Genomic DNA, 20,468 nt, shown 5'->3' with positions numbered 1-20,468 from the left:
ATAAACAAACCACTGATAGCTGTCAAAATTGATTCATTTAGTTCATTTTTGTGAGATTATGTTATGTTCGTGCGAAACCTAATTATCGAAATGACGGAATGAGTAGCGAATTCTCACTCGACTGCATGATTTTTCAGTGCTTGGTCGAAATCAAAAAATCGATTAGAATTTTCGCCAGAGTTGGGTGCTCGACCAACCCGATTGACAGTGACATTATAAATGTAATTAAATATTCACTCATTTAATGAATGTGTTAGTGTAAAAGTTATGCGACTTACGCCATTTCACACTCCAGCTAAAGGAATGGATGATGCTGACTAAGGTAGGCCTTTTTGTTAAAACCCAGTGAATTTCAATAGTTTATGCTGGAATTCTAAGTTAACTGGTTATTTAATAGTTTGTTATTCTGTATATTCGAAAAACTTGAAGATTTAAATTTATATATTCAGTTAAATGTTTTTATTTAAAAATAAACTGAAAATCAGCACGAAAATGTATAAAATCGGGAAAAAATAATAAGAAAACGGATTGACAACTCAGTCCGCATCTTCGCACTCAATTGCGACAGATTTCCGAATCAACCGGTTGTAGGCGTAATTCATCCGAAATCGGTGGTTGCACTGGAGTTGGAATTTATTCGGAATTCATTAGGATTTCTACACGAATTTCCGAATGAAAATTTCTTAAATGTGTTTTGCACATTCTTCTTTCCTAGCCGCAGAACGTCATTTTGGCTTGAAGTGCATCGCACTGACAACTAGAGCTGGGCAATTCGTTCGCGAACGGTTCAAGAGAACTCTAGTTCTTCTAGAATAATGAGTGAACTGTAGTTCTTGATTGAAGAATGATAGTTCCCAATCCTATGCAATGGAAAAGGAAGTAATCGAAATGTTTGTGAGAATGTACACATAAGAACAATCGCAGGTTTAAATAATATGGTAAAAGTTCCACACATTCGCGAACTTCAAAAAAGTACACAAAAGAGAATTGGTTCAAATATATGCCAAAAAAGCAAAGTCCTGGCATTACATTCCTTTTGTGGAATTTGGCCTTTCTGTTTCAACAGACTTCGCAGCCGATTCTTAGTGTACAGAATCATTGCATGGATAGTACTATGGATCCTACTGACACTAAGAATCCTTCCAGGTCGTGGCTCGAACATACGACAACTGGCTTGTAAGATCAGCGTCCTATGCATTGAACCGCCAACTCGGGAATGCCAAAAATTATTCACTATTATTGAAATTATTTACTACAAAATATAATTTATGGCTCTCATATTTTTTTCAACGCTTCAACAGAACTAGTTCCTTTGGTTGAACTTGAGCGATTCTTTAAAACAAACGGTTTTGTTCATCTCTACTGACAACTATATTTAGCGTGTTCTTAAAATTCTGCTTGATGGTCTACTATTTTTATATTGTGCGGAATCTGACATTTGTCTATGGTCAAGGTTCACGTCCTCGAGTTCCACCTAGATGTTTTTTATTTAATAGACATTTTTACTCAGACCTGTTTGCGTTCCACATTTTGGTGGCCGATAGAGCCGATTTTTTATTTAATTTATATAGGATCTCGTTGTCACCCTTTTTCTCGGGGAAAAAAAGCTTCCATTTCTATCTAGCAGAGATTGAGGGGCACTTTGTTCGGGGCTCATCTTGTAACCCATTGCTGCATCGTCGGCGTTGTTGCCAAACGTTTTGTTGTGAGTGGTTTCCGCTTTTGCTCGCAGTATTGTGCTCGTTGCTAGTTGCTGTAGATGCGCTTTGCTGTACATTGACTGCAGTTGCTAGTTGATTCGAAGGTAACAGCGTTTTTGGAACAAGAGTACTGGGTTCATTAATTACCGTTGCTGAACGGTTGTCCTTATTTTTGATTGAAGATGTCATTTTCGCAGTTTTTGTGCAAGGTTTACCGTAGTGTGCAGGTTGTTCACAAAACTGACATGTAAACAGCTGATTCTCATAGGTAACCAGCGATTTACAAGGATGCCTTCCGCCCTGATAAGATATTACATAAGATTGAATTGCCTTATGCAGTCGGATACGTAACACTCGCAATGAATTTCTCCGTACTGCAACGTATTTTCTCGAACGTAATGATCACTACCTTGCAGAGGATGGCATCGTCCCCCACAGTGATTTTGTATTTAAGGCTGGCATACTCGAAACTGTGCACCTCGTTGTTAACCGAAGCGAATGTAATTGCATCTGGTTCACATTCAAACATAATGTACACAGAGTTAGACGCATTGTTGATTTGAATCTCAATACATTTACTCACAAAATTGATCGTACACACGTAAGATGCTACATTTTATTGCAGTTTCAAACAGTATCTAGCCAATTCTGTATTTATTTTCAATTGATTTTGACATGAAAATTGTTTTGAAGCACAATTGATCGAAAACTTGGATTGAAAGTATTTTGTTGTTGGAAATAATCGATTAATAGGGAATTACATGCTAATATTATTCTAACGAAATTGATCGTACACCAAAACCGGCACGATTTATTATGAGCTCGTTTCGCGTGTAAGTGATAGAGTATACAACAAAAACACCAGCTCGTTTAAACGTCGGTTTTATTGATCATTTCTTTGGGAAAAATAGGAAGAATTCGTCGGACGATTGCATTCTATTGTACAAAATATCGTTGATAACTGGAAATATAAGGAAACTCTGTAGAACAAGGCAGGAAGGGGAAGCAAATGGATCCTATCGGAAGTTGATGAACGGCTTATAGTCCGCAAAATACGAAATAACCCGAAAATAAGCATACCGAAATTGACGGAGGAACTAATCAAATTCTAGTACATGGTCCATGTAAATCATGGACTTGTTGATAATCAGGCCCGTACCCAGGATTTCGTTTCGGGAGGGGCCCAAGGTAAAAAATAATGTTACTGAAGACTGCTTATGTACCTAATTTTTGGTGTGCCTCTTACGGGTTAACAGACACTTTAAACTTTTCCACTGGATCTATTATTGTATTACATTTGTTTACGTTTACTGGCTTGTTATTTCTGCAACACATGCCTCAGGCCTTCTAAATAATTATATATCTGTTTTTGATTTCGGGAGGGGCCCGGGCCCCTCGGGCCCCCCTCTGGGTACGTGACTGTTGATAATCTTCTAGGTTATCCAAATACTATCTGGAGTTTCTTTAACTTGTCCACGGTTCGTACTCATAATATCACATGCAATTAATAGGCCTATTGTAAATATACTAGTTTATCTGAAAATTAACTGTAGTCCAAGCTTTAAGATCTACTAATATGTAGCTCCATGACTATGAACAACAGTGAAAAATTACACATGAGCTGTTGATCGTTCGTGTGGATCTTAAGACCTGAAATTCTTGAATGGCTGAGAATCGAAATTACGCTATGTTATATAAAATTTCCGCGCCCCTGACTATGCGCTTCAATTGAGGTTCCAGTGTATCTCAGAGTTCTCCAATTAACAGCTACCGATATGAACCTACATTTGAATAGATTGGTGAAGATAACTCGTAGGCATGAGCTGGTCTGTATGTTTTTGGTTTTGTCAAATTTTTCAAAATTTCCATCGAAAATTTCCTAAAACCACCCGCGCGCATAGTACTTGGACGATGGCCTTAAGGTGAAAAAATTTAGAACGAAAAAACTGATTTTTTAAAACCTTTTAGTAATATTACCGAATAATGAGTTAACGGTTATAGTTAACGAAATGTTTTCTTCAGCAAAGTTACCAGAAATTGCAATGGCTATAATATTGTCGAAGACGAAAACTCTCTATCTGCCTCCAGTAAAAAGTTATTTTTCTATTTGTCTTTACACGCGTGCTGGAACAAGGTCGTTTATTCACATAAGACCACGTCAATAACCCTCTACAACTTTGCAGAAGACATCAACAAGAAAAAATTTCTCGAAAAGTGAAGTTGCATGAGTTAGCTGACATCGTAAGGATATCAAAAGAACGTGTAGGCATTATATTGCATGAGCATTTGGCTATGATAAAGCTCTGTTCAAAATGGGTGCCGCGTTTGCTCACTGTTGGCCAAAAACAAGAACGTGTTGATGATTCTGACTACATGAATTGAACCTTTAATTGCTTCCACATCCGCCATATTCGCCAGATTTGGCTCCCAGCGACTACTGGCTGTTCACAGACCTGAAAAAAATGCTCGCCAGTAAGAAATTTCGCACGAATAAAAAGGGTTATCGCTGAAACTGAGGCCTATTCTGAGGTAAAAGATAAATCGTTCTACAAAAGTGGTATTGTAATGTGAGAGTGTAGCTGGAATGATTGCGTTGCTCTTGATGTAGATTACGTTGATGGATAAAGTCAAATTTGAACCAGAAAATCGTGTTGTCTTTGTTAGACCCGGAACTTTTCAGCCCATGTGGTATTCATGTTGATTTGCCAGACAATACTGAGTAGAGACGTCACTTTGCACTGTCAAAACAACTTTCAGACAATAAAAAACAAACCTCCTTAAAAAACCCGTCAATGAGTCATATGATTTACATACTCATCCTTTTTTAGATGTACGTGAATATGCAGAGGATTTACCGATTTTTAGTAGCATCACTGTATCGAATAGATATTCCTCCCCTGAATGCAGAAGGGACTGGATACTGTTTTAAGAATAGGTTGCTACAAAGAAGCATGGTAAACTGGGCATTAATAAAATAGTAGCGCACGGCTTCAGAGCTAATGCTAAAATGTCACTTCTGACTCAACAAAGGGCATTCGGCAGTTTTGGGCTGTATTCCGGGAAATGTGCGCCACGGCAGAGGGACAGAGTTCACATATTTATTTCTGTTTCACTCTATTACAGTAGTTGCCATTAATCATTGCCATCTTCTTTCATTTAGTGAATGTTTTAAATAAATACTTTGATATCCTAACGTTCTGTCCAAAATATATATTTATAGCTATACAGAAATGCAATATATTCACTATTTCGACAAATATCAAGAGTTATTCTAAAATATCATTGCTATATCTTTATTTAACGCTACGGTATCTTACTCTGCTTCGTGTGTGTATAGTTGTAACAATACGTAACCATTTTAAAGCCATCTCTTTATCTTTGCTTCGATTAACAGATCGTTTGTCTGCGACATTACTTACTTAGTAGGATTTAGGTATCCTAAATAGGTTCCTATCTGAAATTGATGTAACATATCATTTTACTGACTTCGGGTTTTTGAACCACATGTTTCAAAAGAAATTCTGTATCTGACTGAATATCAATCCCAAAGCTTGTTATAACATTATGAACCCAATGATTTTCGATGAATTTATATCGTGATGGGGCGCCTACATTCAGGCGATTATCTACTAATTCTTTTGCTGTTACCAGTTACAACTACATCTAGGCTTTGGTGCAGTACGAAATCAGTGCTTTGTTTTCTTAAATACTCTGTATTCAATAGATTTGAATTTATTTATTTTCCCAATATATATATTATCTTTTAGTTACTAATGTCTGCTCTTAAAATCTTTCGTATTTGATTTGGTATTAGTATTCAGTGGTAAGACTCATCCGAAGCCTTTGCTTACCTTGCGTCGATATGATATATAGTTTTTACTGTTCCCTTAATAGTTTTTTTTTCGTGCGACGGTGAATTACTTGCATGTGGCAAACTGCCGTACGGCTAAAAATGCTTACGTCGATTACAATTCTATTCCAAAATGGAACTTGTCGTATAATACTACGTTTTATTAATTAGTTTGAAAGACAATTTTTTATGACACCCTTTTTGCTGGTGGAACATGCATAAAATTATTTGTAGAAATATTAAATCATTTGATTTTGATTTTCCCTAAACAAGTTTATCATTTGATTAGTAGTTTGTTTGGAAAGGAAAGACACCGTTACAAGAAATTCGCTGATAGTTAAACATACTGTACTTAGAAGATTAGCAGGTACTTAAGCCTTTGATTGTTTGAATTAATTACAAATCGTCAACTCAATCTACACATACTCTTCAGTTAATGAATATGAAGCAGTAAAGTCATCTAGTGGATCGATTTGATTACAGGTGATGTCTTGTTTTTTTAGTTCCAAAGAATGCACACTAATTGGTCCCAGATTGGGAAAATGAAAGACTTTACTATCTTTGAGTAAGAAAATTAACTATAATTCCATGTGTATGTTTCATCGGTAGTTGCTAAGGTAAATAGTTATTTCACTTCAGATTTTGATATTTGCTTAATTAACTGGATACCATTCTTTGATAAGTTACTGTTTTAGAGTAAATTTTTGAAATCCGTCTATTTTTCCTTACAACGTCAGTAATCGTCGAAACATCAAGTGGAAAGTTTAATTCTCATTGTTGGACCACATTCAACTTACTTTGCGATTTGAGCTCTGTTTTTTTTGAGACAATGTAGTCCGGGTTGATACAGTGTGCATTGTTTCAGAACAAAAAAGTAAATTTTAAATGCGTTAAAGGTCAGCGCAATAAATGAAGGACGTATTTTTTTTTATCTATCCATGCTGTTTGACTATTCTTTGGTATGTTTTGGTTTGTTTGACGCGATTTCGCTCGAATATTGCGACTGAACTTAACAAACAACTGAGATTTTTATGCGAAATAATAACTAATTTATAGACTATTGACCGCAAGGAAAGAACTTCTATTAAACTAAAAAAATACTGGATTACTACAACATTGAATTTTAGAGTATTGATTCAAATACATTAAATATCGATTTAGAGGACTTCAACGAAATGTCATATAAACCGATAAAGTCACAGAAGTTACTCCATTTTAGGCGAATAATGTCAGATTCGATCACATTTAAATATTTTGTACTACGTGTGTACCATAAATCGAGAAGAGCCTGACCATTCGAATCGCAGTTCAAATATATATTTTACATCTCCAACTAGAACATGTTCATTGGAACAATAAGATGCAGATTAAATTTGTTTCAAATATTTCAGCATTTGATACAAAACTAGAACAAAGATGAAAACATTACGCTGTGTAAAACAGAACTTAAGATGTTTAGTTTAGATTTGGAACATCATATCCCAAATCAGAGATGTCTATCTCCTCTGTGTGACGAAGAGCAAGCAAAATTTCTCCCCTCGCACTGACAACTTCAACGAGAGCTCTTCTCTTTCACATTTATACACCACTGTTGTGTAAAGTGTGCACGCATCATGAGTGCGTTTGTTTATTTCCTTTTACCTCTTCCACTGAATCGCACCAAAGTGCTAGAGCATTAGCTAATAAATTCTCTGAGGTGGATGCAGATACTTTCACAGAGGTGTACACGCCGGTGAGCACTCTGCTGTATGGTTTTCGTAGATGAAGCGTGGACACGCAAAATCAGCAAAATAATACAATTTATCGTAAAATTTTCGGTTTTCCTTGCAAATTTTTCATAGCAAGGCCAGATCTACTCTCTATTAATTGAAGTTCACAGAAGTGTTCGCTCACCATCACGCGCCAGTGGTCACTTGGGTGTATTTAGACGAGAGCGCGTGTGAGCGATTCATGCGAAGAGAATGTGTTTCACTCGCGCCAGCTGCTTTAACCACAAGCGCACACTCAAATGCTGTCTATTCGACACTGAGAAGAAGTGCGCTTTCCTCTTTGTGCGGTGCTTCGTTTTTTGCATCCTCGGTGTGGTAAAAATCTGACTCTAGCTTGTATCACTCTGGTGAAATGCCATCTCTGTCCCAAATATATATTTTTGATAGTTTCAAATTATACTCCGGCTAAGAAAAAAAAGTGGAAGACCGGCCAAATCAACACCAAAGGTGCCACCATCCAAATCATCGGCCAAGAGATCCAAGCCGAAGTCACCATCCGACAATGAAGACTTTTGTCCAAAACGTTTCCGAAAAGTATAAATTCCGGTTTTGCTTTGAATAATTTTATTCTTTACCTTTATTTTTCCGAAATTTCTTGGAGTGCCGGTAACCGAACACCTTTTTTGAAATGGTTAAAATTTAACAATTTACTTAATTGATAATAAAGTTTTTTCAATCAATGGAATTAACTTAGTTTCTTAATCAGTTGTTAGCTAGGGACTTTAGCTTTCGATTGATGTATAGAAGTCCGCATAATGTGCACTAAGTCAGAAGTTATGAGCCAAAAAAAGGGTGCCGGTAACCGAACACTCTCCCTTAGTGTTTGCAGCTGGAAAAGCTGAATTAAAATTTTTTGCTCAGTAATTATAACTGGACGTGATTCGATTGATGGTTCTGCAACGGCAGATGTGAAAGATTTTCTTTTTCTTATCTTTCTGTTGTGCCGAAACAAGTTATAATCGTACTCTCTCACAGACAAATGTGTTCACAATCGTATGAAAAAGTGTTTTTTTTGGCAACTGGATTTGTATTTTTTTTAGTCATAGAACATTTGAACTATTTGATACCATTTTTTTTAACAATTCAAAGACCGTCCTTCGAAACCGCTTGTAAAGATTTTGATGGATTTCTTGGTCAATCGTTTGTCCCATAACTTTACTGACAAACAAACAGATCTACTCAATCATTGGCTCTGTTATGCGAGTCCCTCTCAACTAAACCGGGCTGAGGACAGTGCGCTGAAGACGAAAGTTTTCTACTATTTTCCCGTTTCAAATTGAATTATCTTGGAAACGGTGATGATTATCGGAGAAACCACCTGACAATGTCTTTGAAATTAAGTTGAGAATATTCTGTGATTGTGATTTTCAGAATGATACATTTAGTGTACCTCTCGTGTTGTATCTTTTTTTTCTAACTGAAGAATTGCTGAAAATTAAAACGCTTGGAATAGCATACCTTATTCATGATTAAATTATAGACCAAACGAGGATTCCTGATTGAATTATAAACCAAACTGAACTAATTTGATAGTGACACAAAACACGATTCACTTGTGTTCGGCCAAAAACAGTGTTGCCAAAAAGATACCAGCATAAAAATCACACTTTACGTTGTTGCGATAAAAGTTATGTCATATTTTACTGTGAGACAAAGTCAGTTTCAATGCGTCCGCTATTTTATTCGCGAAGGGGAAAGGAAACCAATTCGACTCAACATGGGTCCTAACACACACAGGCGCAAATGGAATTGAGGGAGTCACGTGGTCGATTCAAAATCCATACGTGACCCACTGTCCGCAGGCTTTGAAAAAGTTATTGTAGAAGATGAAACTAATCTGAACAGAGGTAATATTTCTCTTTTCCTCATATTGATGATGCCAGAGTTTTAGTCGCTGATGGCATTAAGAAGATCATATTACGGTTCTACTTACAATTTTAGGAAGGCAGCCAATCAGATCAGATGTGATTATCAAAAAAAAAACCTAGTGGTGTAATGATGCCTTTTTCTTATTACGTATATTTTCAAAAACATCACTACTAGATTCTGTCAAAATTTTTTTACAAACTTGAATAAAATCAAAAACTTTCGATGGTATAAACTACCATCACCTTTTCAATTCATAAACAGTTATGTTAATATAGATTTAAATGTGGCAACCCTGCACGCTATACAAAATTGAGTAAAGTACGCTGTGTGCCAGGCACGTACCGATGCGTACCGATTTAGCATAATTTTATATGACAATTTGAAAGTATTGATACTCATCGCCCTATAATTTCGGAAACGGGTGTCGGTTCTGGATTAAATTATACAGTATTTTTAAGACGATAAGAGGTTTAATTTGAATCATGATTTGTGAAAATCGATTTAACCGTTACTGAGAAATCGAAGTGAGTTCCGGTTTTGTAGTTTTTCTTCACTATTACCGGTGCGTTCGAAAGCGCAAACCGGGGAGTAGTAGTAGTCCCAAAGTCCCAAAGTAGATTTATGTATTCACTAACTAACAATATTTGCCAAAAGTTTGCACCTCATTTCGCCATCAATTTTGAAAAATCCTCATGAAATTGAAAATTTTTCACTTATCGCACTGTAATACCTAAACCAAAAGTCGGATATAAAACAACTATTTGGAGACTTTTAGAGAATTTCAAGGCATTTTAATTGCATCTTAGTTTGTAAAAATCGACTAAGAAATTTCCGAGCAAATTAAGTGCGCATTTTCTCATAGATTTGCATATATTGCCATGTAATTCCGAAACCGGATGTCGGATAAAGATAAAATTTAATAGCGAGCTATGGGACCATAAGATCGTACGTTTGAATTTTAGTGTGTGAAAATCGGTCACGACATCTCTGAGAAAAGTGAGTGACTTTTTTTTCATTTTCTTGGTGCATATCACCCTGTAATTCCGTAACCCGAAGTCAGATCGAGATAAAATTCGATAGCGATTTATGGAACCATAAGACCTTTCATTTAAATTTGAGTTTGTAAAAATCGAGTGAAATTTTTTGTCACATACACCCAGACACATACATACACAGAAATTTGTTCAGTTCGTCGAGTTGAGTCGAACGGTATATGACATTTGGTCCTCTGGGCCTCGGTTCAAGAGTCGGTTTTCACAGTGATTGTATAGCCCAGAGATGCGGTAAAAATTTCAAATATCTTCAGACAGGGTTGGAAAAGTCTGTATATCCGAAAAAAAATCTGCAGCTAGCAAGTATGTCTTGCTGGCGGCCATTTCTTTATAAGGTATGATACGCTAAACTGATAAACTGATTTGGCGAGCAAAAAAAAAGGTCGCAACAATTTCAAAAGTCTATAAATTTTGATAAAAGTCTACGACAAACTCGATTTCCAAGAAAGTCTGCAGCACTATGTACGAAATCTGCAAATTTAGAGACTAATCTGCAGATCTGGCTTCTCTGGTATAGCCTTTCTATATGAGAAAGGCAAAAACAACTCGTTTGTCGGTAACGTCACTTATATCATCATATCTCCGGAACGAACCTAAGCTTGTTGAAATCAGTTTAACGAATAACGTTAACTATTGAAGTTTCTAAACTAGACTAGATTATGAAGAAGACTAAATTGCACCCTCCTGGTGGATTAAAACAGGATTTTTGTCGTGTACGAACAGCCTAAATCATTGACTAGAGGTCTGGACATCTTTTATCTACAATTCTTGTGTATTGATTTTTCGATCGTATGATTTGATCGGACTATATTCGATCGAAAAATCAATACATTTTTTTTTTCGAATAATACGTTTTTTGTTCTCTAGCAACATCCGGTTAACTTAATTTTAGCTTATTGAGCGAATCGATCGAACCATTGACAATTCAAAGTAGTCCAGCAATCTTTTCTGTCGAAAATGTGTTATTCTAATGTTTGCCTGCAGTTGAAACAAATGATCTATATCGATAAGTAATATATTTGCGCGATAGATGATAAAAGAAAGAAGTAATAGTTTTTGTTCTGTGTGTGAGTTGAAAGTATTCAATGCATTTTGTTTCATAGGAACTCAGTAAGCAGATTTCGTTCTAATCCATATACGCCTCACATCAGTCACAATTTTTTTTATATACTTATTTAAAGTACGTTGAAGTATGAAATGATAAAACGATGGTCCTAATTAACAATTTCTTTGAGATAATGAGCCTGGGTCAAGAATTGAATAATGTCTAAGTTTCAACAGATTGTCGTCTTAGTGACTGATGCTATTACCGTGTGAAATCAGATTTTTTCAGTTCATTTTACGCACGGAATCGATTCAGAACAGATACATTTATCCAATAGAAACAAATAAAGTTTTATCTCAAATGCTGTTTTGTTAGCTCGAAAATTTCCCGGCAAATCCTTATTACATATGTGTGGTCAACCAATTAAGTTCTCATTTGGCCTGCAGGATTGTCCCGATATGCTATACGACAATACACAGTCTTATGACTCCCTCACGGCATTATTCATAAAATTACTCACATTTAGATTTTCTCTGTGGACGCATGAAATTTTAAATGAATTTCGAATCAAATCCATTCCAACGCGCATTTATCATTACGGGTACGTATCCGGATATTGTATACACGGCCCGTTGCTAATGGTATTCCTTCGCATTAAACAACTCAAACCAATAGAAATTCTATCCGTCCAAACCGTTCCATCCGGACAATACCGAACCGTATCGCACTAACACCGCAATTCTTCCTCGAGTTGGTTGGTTTTCCAATCCTACCCGGGGAACGCTTTAAGCCCTATCGGTAGTACATGGTGTCGTCGTGAGTCCCGTCAGGCTTGCCGTGCCGTTGACGGCCAATTCGTCCTCCCGACAGTAGCCCATAATTATGCCGGTTCTGCAGTCGCCGATCAGATTTGGCATCAGCAGTGCAGCGCCGGAAATGGTGACAACTGTACCGAATAGAACTAACCCGGCGGCCGGTATTTTCTCCTGACTGAATAGAGAATGTGGGCTCAGCTGGATGTAGGCCAGTCCCGGCAGAACGTAGGCGAGTGGTATTGCCGCAAGCAAACCCTGTGATAAATGGGTACACAAATAGGCAATTAATTGTATATGCTAGTCGATGTGGGAAAACAAACCCGAACTACTTACATTCAATTCCAGCACCGGACCGAGACATTCCGTGTACGGAGATATTATGAACGCTGCAAACACGATAACCAGTGTCGTGGTCATGGATTTCTGGTCATCGTCACTGCCGGTTTCATGGGTTGGGTCCTTGTCGGCATCATACTCCATCACTTCGCTGGAATAGAATCGTTTGATTTGTGTGCGGACGATTTCCCGCGAAACGAAACACTCGATGGGAAAGGTCAACAGAATCGACACAGAAAATAGCACCCGGGAGAAGTTCATCAGGTCGTCATCCCAGCAGTAGTTTTCCAGTAAGTCCCCTGTTTGGGATTGATAAGTATGTTAAGCCCCGTTCGTTTCCGTTCAACTGTTTTTTTTATCTTTCGTGCTTGAAAAGTCACCTTGCGAAAGTGCCCGGAAAGTGCAGTAACCGGCAATACCGAAGAAGACGGCCACCATCCAGGCGCATCCCACCGAGAAATGGGTCATCTTTTCCCACCGTTCCAGAGTGGCATCCCGCATCGAATGATATACGAGAAAGGTGTTGTGATGGCACATGAAAGCTGAAAATAAGATACAAGTTGCATAGTTAGTCAGGGAAAGTTTTCCGGGGAAACTTTCCGCTTTTCGGTGGTGGTTGGTTGAATCGCACGGGTATTACCGAAAGCCATTATTCCGACCGCTGGTATGACATCCCCGTTGGCTAATCTCCACGATTCCGGAGTGTCTGGTCTGTTTTCGGAAAGACAAGTTTGTTTGTTGCAGCGGGGAGACGGAAGAAATGATAAAAAGGATAGTTCTATTGTTTGGATATTAGTTGCAGAACTTTGTATTTTCAAAAGACGCTTATGTCTCCAAGGAGCCATCAATGTTTTGGTACTCGAGTTCAAATTCTATTTCTCACTTCGTATATAAAGATTGCACATTTTTCTAACTGAATATCCTAATGTCAGATAGTGAGAATGCTATGATGTTGTTTATCGATGGTCTGATTCGAAAATGCAAGATGAAATATTGACAATCAAACAAATAGGAGTTTTCTTATCTCGGATTGTTCCAGTAGCGTACCCAGGGGGGATGGTGTGGGCGAAGGGGGCATTATGTTATCTTTGCGGATTTCGGGATTTTGGTATTTTGCTCACTAATCCAACGATGGGGACGGCAAAACTCTTATTTTGCCCCGGGTGCCAAATTTCCTCGGTACGCCACTGGATTGTTCATAACACAGTTCCAAAACAGGTCACAGACATAACTGGAGGACGTGAATACGAATAAAAATGATAAAATGATTCGTGTTACTTGATTGTGTGGATTTCGTAACTTTTGCTATTTCATTTCCAAAATTGTAACGGTATATTTATAGTAAAGATTGACTTATTAACAACATATATTTTCTACTACAACATTAAATAACGTGGAATAAATGAAAATAAAAAAAAATAGTTATTTGCATATTTCAGGGCTAGAAACTATCAAAATGCTGTACGGGATCGATTTTTTGGCATTCAGAAGGACCAAATTGTGGAATTCTCTACGATATTAAACACTGTTCGGAGCATTTTCCTCGAACGCGAAGCAGTCAATCAAGCAGTCAGGCTTTATTCGTTTGGTACGAATTTCGCACTGCTAAAATTGCTCAAAGCCAATCAAATTATTCTAGATTCGCACTAAACTGATGGTTTTTCTCTCCGATTTGCAAAGAAGAAATCTTTAGAGTTCTTTAGATAACATTTGGAGTTTGATAACATTTGGGCTGATTTTGCATAATGTTCCCCTTCGTTGTCCACTTCTCTTTGTATATTGATCCTATGCAAACGACCAGCAGCAGGATGACACAATCGATCTTCTTTGAAGGGAAACTGGCTTTGCGAACCTCCCGTAATTTATTCATTACGGAATTGAATTCCTGGAACTGGAACTGAGCTCTGGACCTGAACCAACTGGCATTAAAGATTTACATAATAGGAAAACTTCGTTCTTTGGGAATATATTAACATTTCTAAAAAGAACCGATTTACAGAATTCAGAAACTTGACCGGTGTTCAAGAACCAAACAGGCTCAAAAATCAGTTATAATACAGTTCTAGAACTGAATTCTCAATTTGAATTCCGAAACTTAGTTAAGCTATGAAATCTAGTTCCAGAATTCAGTTTCATCATGCAGGTTCTGAACTCTGGAACTAAATTCTGAAACAGTCCAAATGAGAGTACGATCTGAGCGTTTCACGCTTTATACCTGGTTTGTCGTGCTCGACATCCAATTCCGTCTGAAGCACTACATAGAAGAAATGAATGATTTTCGATCAATGTTTACTTCTTATACTCGTCCAGTAGAACATCGGAACTGATATGTGCCTCACTATGAGTGATGAGTTTTCCTCATTCTTTCCAAAAAGTAATCTCACACTGTTGAAAATTTAATTACAAATTCCTGATCATATTACCGAAAGCTTGTAAAAAAAAAATTTTACTGTTGGGTTAAGTACAACAAGGGATTTTCACGATTGAATTCTACCCATTCTTGTACAGGGTAATTTTTGAAAAGGCACTCCATAGTAAAGTGAGTCGTATTCATGACAAAAAACCTGTTTTAATCCAACTAGTGGTGTACTGATGCCTTTCTCATATCTCACATATTCTCATGTAACCTACAGAGTGAAACAGTACTCAGGTCGGTTAGGCCATCTCTGAGGAACGATAAGAGGTGCTGGAATCTGGGAACCGGTATAATCGAAGTTGATTCGAGAAAAGTAACTGGGATCCATTTTTGAGTCTATGGCTACAATCTTCGGTCATTCATCAAAAACCCAAGAACAAACAAGAAAGACAAATTAATGTTTGGCCGTCTACTGGCAATGACTACCGATTGGAATAGTTTTGTGGCAAGTTAAGATATTTTTTACGATTTTTGTTTCGCCGCTTCAAGTGACGGTATCCAATTTTTAACAAACTTCACTATATAATTCCGGAACCGGAAGTCGGATCCGGATGAAATTTAGCAGTTTTGTATGAGACTATGATACCTTTCATTTGAGTCTGAGGAAACAAATTAAAAATATAATTTTGTCACTAATCACCCTGCAACTCCGGAACCGGAAGTCGGATCAAAATAAAATTTAGGAATTTTGTATAGCACAATTGTACCTTTCATCTAAATCTAAGTTTGTAAGAATCGATTCGGTCGTCTCTGAGAAAAGTAAGTACATTTATTTGCATTTTTTTTATAAACAGTTTTTTATACAGGCCAATTCGCGTACAAGCTTTACGTGGCCGAATGAGCCATGTTTTTATTAGATAAAATAATTTTTTTACCGTTGGATCTCGTTGTCACCCTTTTTCTAGGGGAAGAAGAGCTTCCATTAGCCGATCGCCAGCTGAAAGCTGGATTTTCGAAAATCCGAGACGAAATAATCTAATGATACTATTCTAGTTTTAAGTTAGTCATTAATTAAGATTAGAAAATACCCTTGGCGTCATAGAGCTTAAGCAGTGTGCCTAAAATATATTATATTATTGAGGGGCACTTTGTCCGTGGCTCGTCTCGTCCTCCATTGCCGCATCGGTGGTATCGTTGTTGGTTTCCGTTTTTTCTTCGTTTTCCTTGTAATTCGCAGTTTTGAGTTCGTTGTTAGTTGCTGTAGATGCGCCTTGTTGTGCATTAATTGCAGTTGCTGGTTGGTTTGATGGTGCAACAGGAGTACTGCGCTCACTAGTTTTCGTTGTTGGGCGGTTGTCCTTGTTTTTGTTTGAAGATGTCTTTTTCGTAGTTTCAGTGCAAGGTTTGCCGTAGTGTGCAGGTTGTTCACAAAACTGACATGTAACCAGTTGATTTTCATACGTAATCAGCGTTTTACACGGATGTATCCCGTCTTGATCACAAATGATGTAAGATGGAATTGCTTTACGTAGTTGCATACGTACCACTCGCACGCCATTCCGGATACCCGGAAAAAAATTCCGCCATACTTCCCTTTCGATGGAAAGAACTTCACCGTACTGCGACATACTTTCCCGAACAAACTGATCGCTGGTCTGTGGGGGAAGGGCATGCACGCGTACTTCTACGGCATTGTCCACCAAGTACACAGTATTTAACATTATCATGATCAACACTGTGCATTCCGTTATTAACCGAAGCAAATGCAATTGTATCTCTTTCACGTTTGAGCATAATGTACACACAGTTAGACGCCTTGTTGAATTGAATCTCATTTATATCATTAACGTTTAGATGCATTCGTTCCTTAAGCCAGATTTCAATTTCGGTTGCTGCTGGTCTAACTTTGCAGCGCTTGAAATCAATACAAAATAAATTTGGTCTTGTAGGCCAAGTTTCAGGCTTTGTTAAATCGTATTTGCCCATTTCGTACACTCTATTGTTCACTGCACTGTATTGTCTTTGTTTCTATCGTCTCGACCGTAAGCAATTTTCGACTGTGTCGGATGAGATGCGAGCACGAACTGATTTTAAAGTTTTTGAAATATGTAAATTTACATGTCTGCTTGAAAGGTGGGGTATGTAACATAAGACGTATATTAAAAAATCATTCTTGTAAAATTCGGTCTTTTTACGAATTGCGTTTTTATGAATTGCCGCATATGTGGATTGGGGTTATATGAAAATTTCATATTTTTTTGTGTTATCTAAAAATTTCATAATTTTTTGGAAAGCAAAGCCTTGGTATTACATTCCTGTAGTGGAATTTGACCTTCTGTTTAAACAGACTCCGCAGCAGATTCATAGTGTACATGACAATTGAATGGCTGGAGCTTCGATTCTACTGACACTCAGAATCCTTCCAGCGTGGGGTTCGAACTTACGACAACTGCCTTGTAAGACCAGTGTCCTGTACATTGAACCATCAACTTGGGACAGACTTCAGACTATTTTTAAAATTCCAGGCCTACTGATTCTGTCGACCGTAATGCAAAATTTGAAGTAGCAGACGATGCAGCAAAAGCTACTAGCAAACATTAATGTCGCTTTCGCCTGATGCCAAACCCAACCCAGTTGCCATCCTAACTGCTGTCAAATCGTTTGTTTGAAGCTAGTTTCGAACCTACACACTTAAAAAAAACCCTGTGATTTTACATCTTATTAGATGCACATAAATGGAGCGTCGCAGTTCACGCAAATTTACGTCGAAGAACATTTAATATTGTGTCGAAAACTCCATGCATGAAATTCGTTGAAATTAAAAAAAGAATACTGATACAGCAGCCGCCGGACTTGAACCAAATATCATTGGATCGCAAGTGCGTCTGTTAATCGACTGAGCCACAGCAGCATACATCTACTTCGTTGGTAAAAGGTACATTTAAATTCATACAGTCGCACCTGCTAGCAGAATGCAAGTTACAGTCGAAATAAAATTTTCCGTCATTTGACAAATTAGGTCTTTATGAGTTACATCGTATGAGGAATTAAGTCATCTGTAAAATTCAAAATTTTTTAGAGTGTATATTCAACAATGTTGAACTGAAAATCGAGCCAGTTTCGAATCCGGTTTTTATATCAGGTTTGCTCAGATCCCCGTTGCTAAGTGCGAATCCAACACAGTTTTGTTAAAAGTGTTTGTTTGATGATACTACCCTGGGTCAGTTTCAGTTTTCTCAATCGAAAACGACATAAGTTTATCGTTGGTCATCTCCTCTAATAATTCAGATTAGATTATTAGTAGATTAAAGTATTAGTTATTTTAATTGCTAGATTCTGATTCCACTGTATTATAAATATACGCACCAATACGCAGTTCTCAGTATAAATCTTTAATCAACCTAATCTCTGAAATTCACTACTGAAATCATTAGTATTGAATTATTACAATTTATTCGAAGTTTTATTAATAAGGTTCGGAAAAAAATTGTCTGTTCTCGACATCCGGTTGCCTAGAGTTTAGTACGTTAAAATTGGCCTAGAACGACTCACAGACCATGTATTCGTTTAAATTTTCAACTCGGTGCCATGAAAATATGCTGTTGAAATACGTAAATTGCAAATCCATCGTCTTCCGTTGCGCCACTTCGCAAGCAACATTCACAATTATATGAAGTAATCGTATCTCTTTTTTATAGAACTCGCTCAAACTTTAGACAAATTTTCCGAGACTCGAATGGCCGAGTGTCATATACTAATCGATTCAGATCGACGAACTAAGCAAATTTCCGTGTGTGTGTTGTCAACAAAGAGGTCGAGATCTCAGAGATGACTGGATCGATTTTGATCAAACTAGTCGCAAATGAAAGGTCTCCCCGTCGTCTTGAACTCTATTGAACGTTTTAGAGATCGGATGTTTACTTTTTGAGTTATACGAAGTTTTATGTCAAAACATTCAGTTTTTAACAATTTCTGTAACAATTGACCTTGGAAACAGAATATGTTTTCAGACTTAGGTAATTGCTATCCTATCTAAGATTGTTAAAATCCATTCATTTTTAACGGAGATATCGATATTTTTTGTAAGAGACTATTTCCCTTATTCCAGTAGTAGAAGTTTTACGCGCTTGATGATACAGTGATGTTTCGGAGCAAAGCGAAACACGATTTTCAATACTGCTTTATGCAATTGTTTTTTAGCACCTAAAATACTATGTACAGCACCCTTTTTCATGACGTTACGATTTTAGCACGGTACGTTTTTGGCAACATAATCGTTCGAACTTGACTTATGTATTAGAAAGATGGCAGTATTTTCTATTTCAAATAATTTCATATTTATATTGATTCATACTGCTTGCAGCAATAATTGTTGGTAGAACACAACTTTTTACACCCTTGTACTATTTGAAGTTTGTCTAGATAAGCAAATTTGTTTGTGAAAAATTAAAACATTATTTTTCTCGGAGATGGCTAAACTGATTTCTGTAAACTTAAACTCACATGAACATTTCTATGCTCCCATATAAGGTTTCTGCATTTCATTTGGATGTGACGTATGGTTCCAGAAATACAAGATGTTATAAATAATGAAGTTAAAATAATTTAACTCATTTTGCTCGTAGATGGCTAAACCGATTTTGTCCAACTAATATTCAAATGAAAAGTCCCATAAAAACTGCTTGTTTTTTTAATCAGATTCCAATTCCAATTCAGGAGATACAGGATGATTAGTGTAAAAATTTCACATAAATTTATCGGGTTCACAGATTTTGAGAGTCGACGACCAAATAAACATATTTCAGTTTTAACGGTATTCGGTATTCTATCCCGGAAGGTACCAAAAAATTCTATGTGGAACGCACTACGATTTCTCTAAGATGGCTACAATGGTTTTGAAAAATGTCGAATCTAATGAAATGATTAACTATCCATTAGGCGAATTTGAATGACTTCGGCTACACTGCTTTCCTAAGGCAGTTTAATAAACAAAAATTCAAATTAAAATAAACTTATGGTCCCATACAAAATTGGTGAATTTTATCCGATTCCGACTTTGAAATTACAGGGTGATGAGTTGTTAAAATTCAAACCATCATAGAAGATGACGATAAAAAGATATCTTCAAAGTTGGGCTCAAAACTTTTCCAATTTTTTCGACATACTAATTCATGGACATAGGAATTATTTTTGGTTATGTTGGTCTCTGAACACCGTTTCTGTAAATACCATAAATAATGACAAAAACTTTCAAGAGGAACTCACTCCTACATCTGCTGGAATGCTTAATCGAATGTCACACGTTTAAAAGGAATAATTTTAAGGTGTCAAAATACTGTAAAATACTGTTATAACGAATTCAACCGCTTGTCGATGAATTCAAAGAAGGTCATCTAAAATCAGTTGTTTTTTTCAGAAAAAAATGATGCTGTGAAAAATCTGATAATGGAAGATCGCCATGTGACGTACCGTGAAATGGAGGCAGCCTTGGGCATTACCGTTGCTATAGATGATTGTAAGACGGTCAATTCTGATTGTTATACCACCATTTGGTTGCCAGAAGTTTTCCGACAACAAACGCAAGGCGCAAAATCATTCACGATAATTCAAGCTCTCACACATCGGCTCAAACAACCGAATATTTGAGCACCCAAAACGTCGTATTGATGGGCCACC

The 20,468-nt window shown here is 37.0% G+C and overlaps 1 protein-coding gene across 1 annotated transcript in view; it reads right to left on the bottom strand.

Annotated features, from left to right (window-relative positions):
- Positions 1–1,937: 1,937 nt before the first annotated feature.
- LOC131439101 (putative sodium-coupled neutral amino acid transporter 11) overlaps positions 1,938–20,468 on the bottom strand; it is a 132,244-nt gene continuing 113,713 nt past the window's right edge. The window contains exons 6-9 of the mRNA XM_058609714.1: positions 13,077–13,147; positions 12,817–12,978; positions 12,434–12,735; positions 1,938–12,355 (exon numbers count right to left, since the gene is read on the bottom strand). Of these exons, the coding sequence (XP_058465697.1) occupies positions 12,071–12,355; positions 12,434–12,735; positions 12,817–12,978; positions 13,077–13,147 (820 nt within the window). The 3' untranslated portion in view covers positions 1,938–12,070. The remainder of the gene's footprint in view (positions 12,356–12,433; positions 12,736–12,816; positions 12,979–13,076; positions 13,148–20,468) is intronic.

Source organism: Malaya genurostris, chromosome 3, assembly GCF_030247185.1.
Source record: "Malaya genurostris strain Urasoe2022 chromosome 3, Malgen_1.1, whole genome shotgun sequence".
Classification (NCBI taxonomy): domain Eukaryota; kingdom Metazoa; phylum Arthropoda; class Insecta; order Diptera; family Culicidae; genus Malaya; species Malaya genurostris.
The sequence above is the reverse complement of the archived record's forward strand: the minus strand, read 5'-3'. Positions and strand labels throughout refer to the sequence as shown.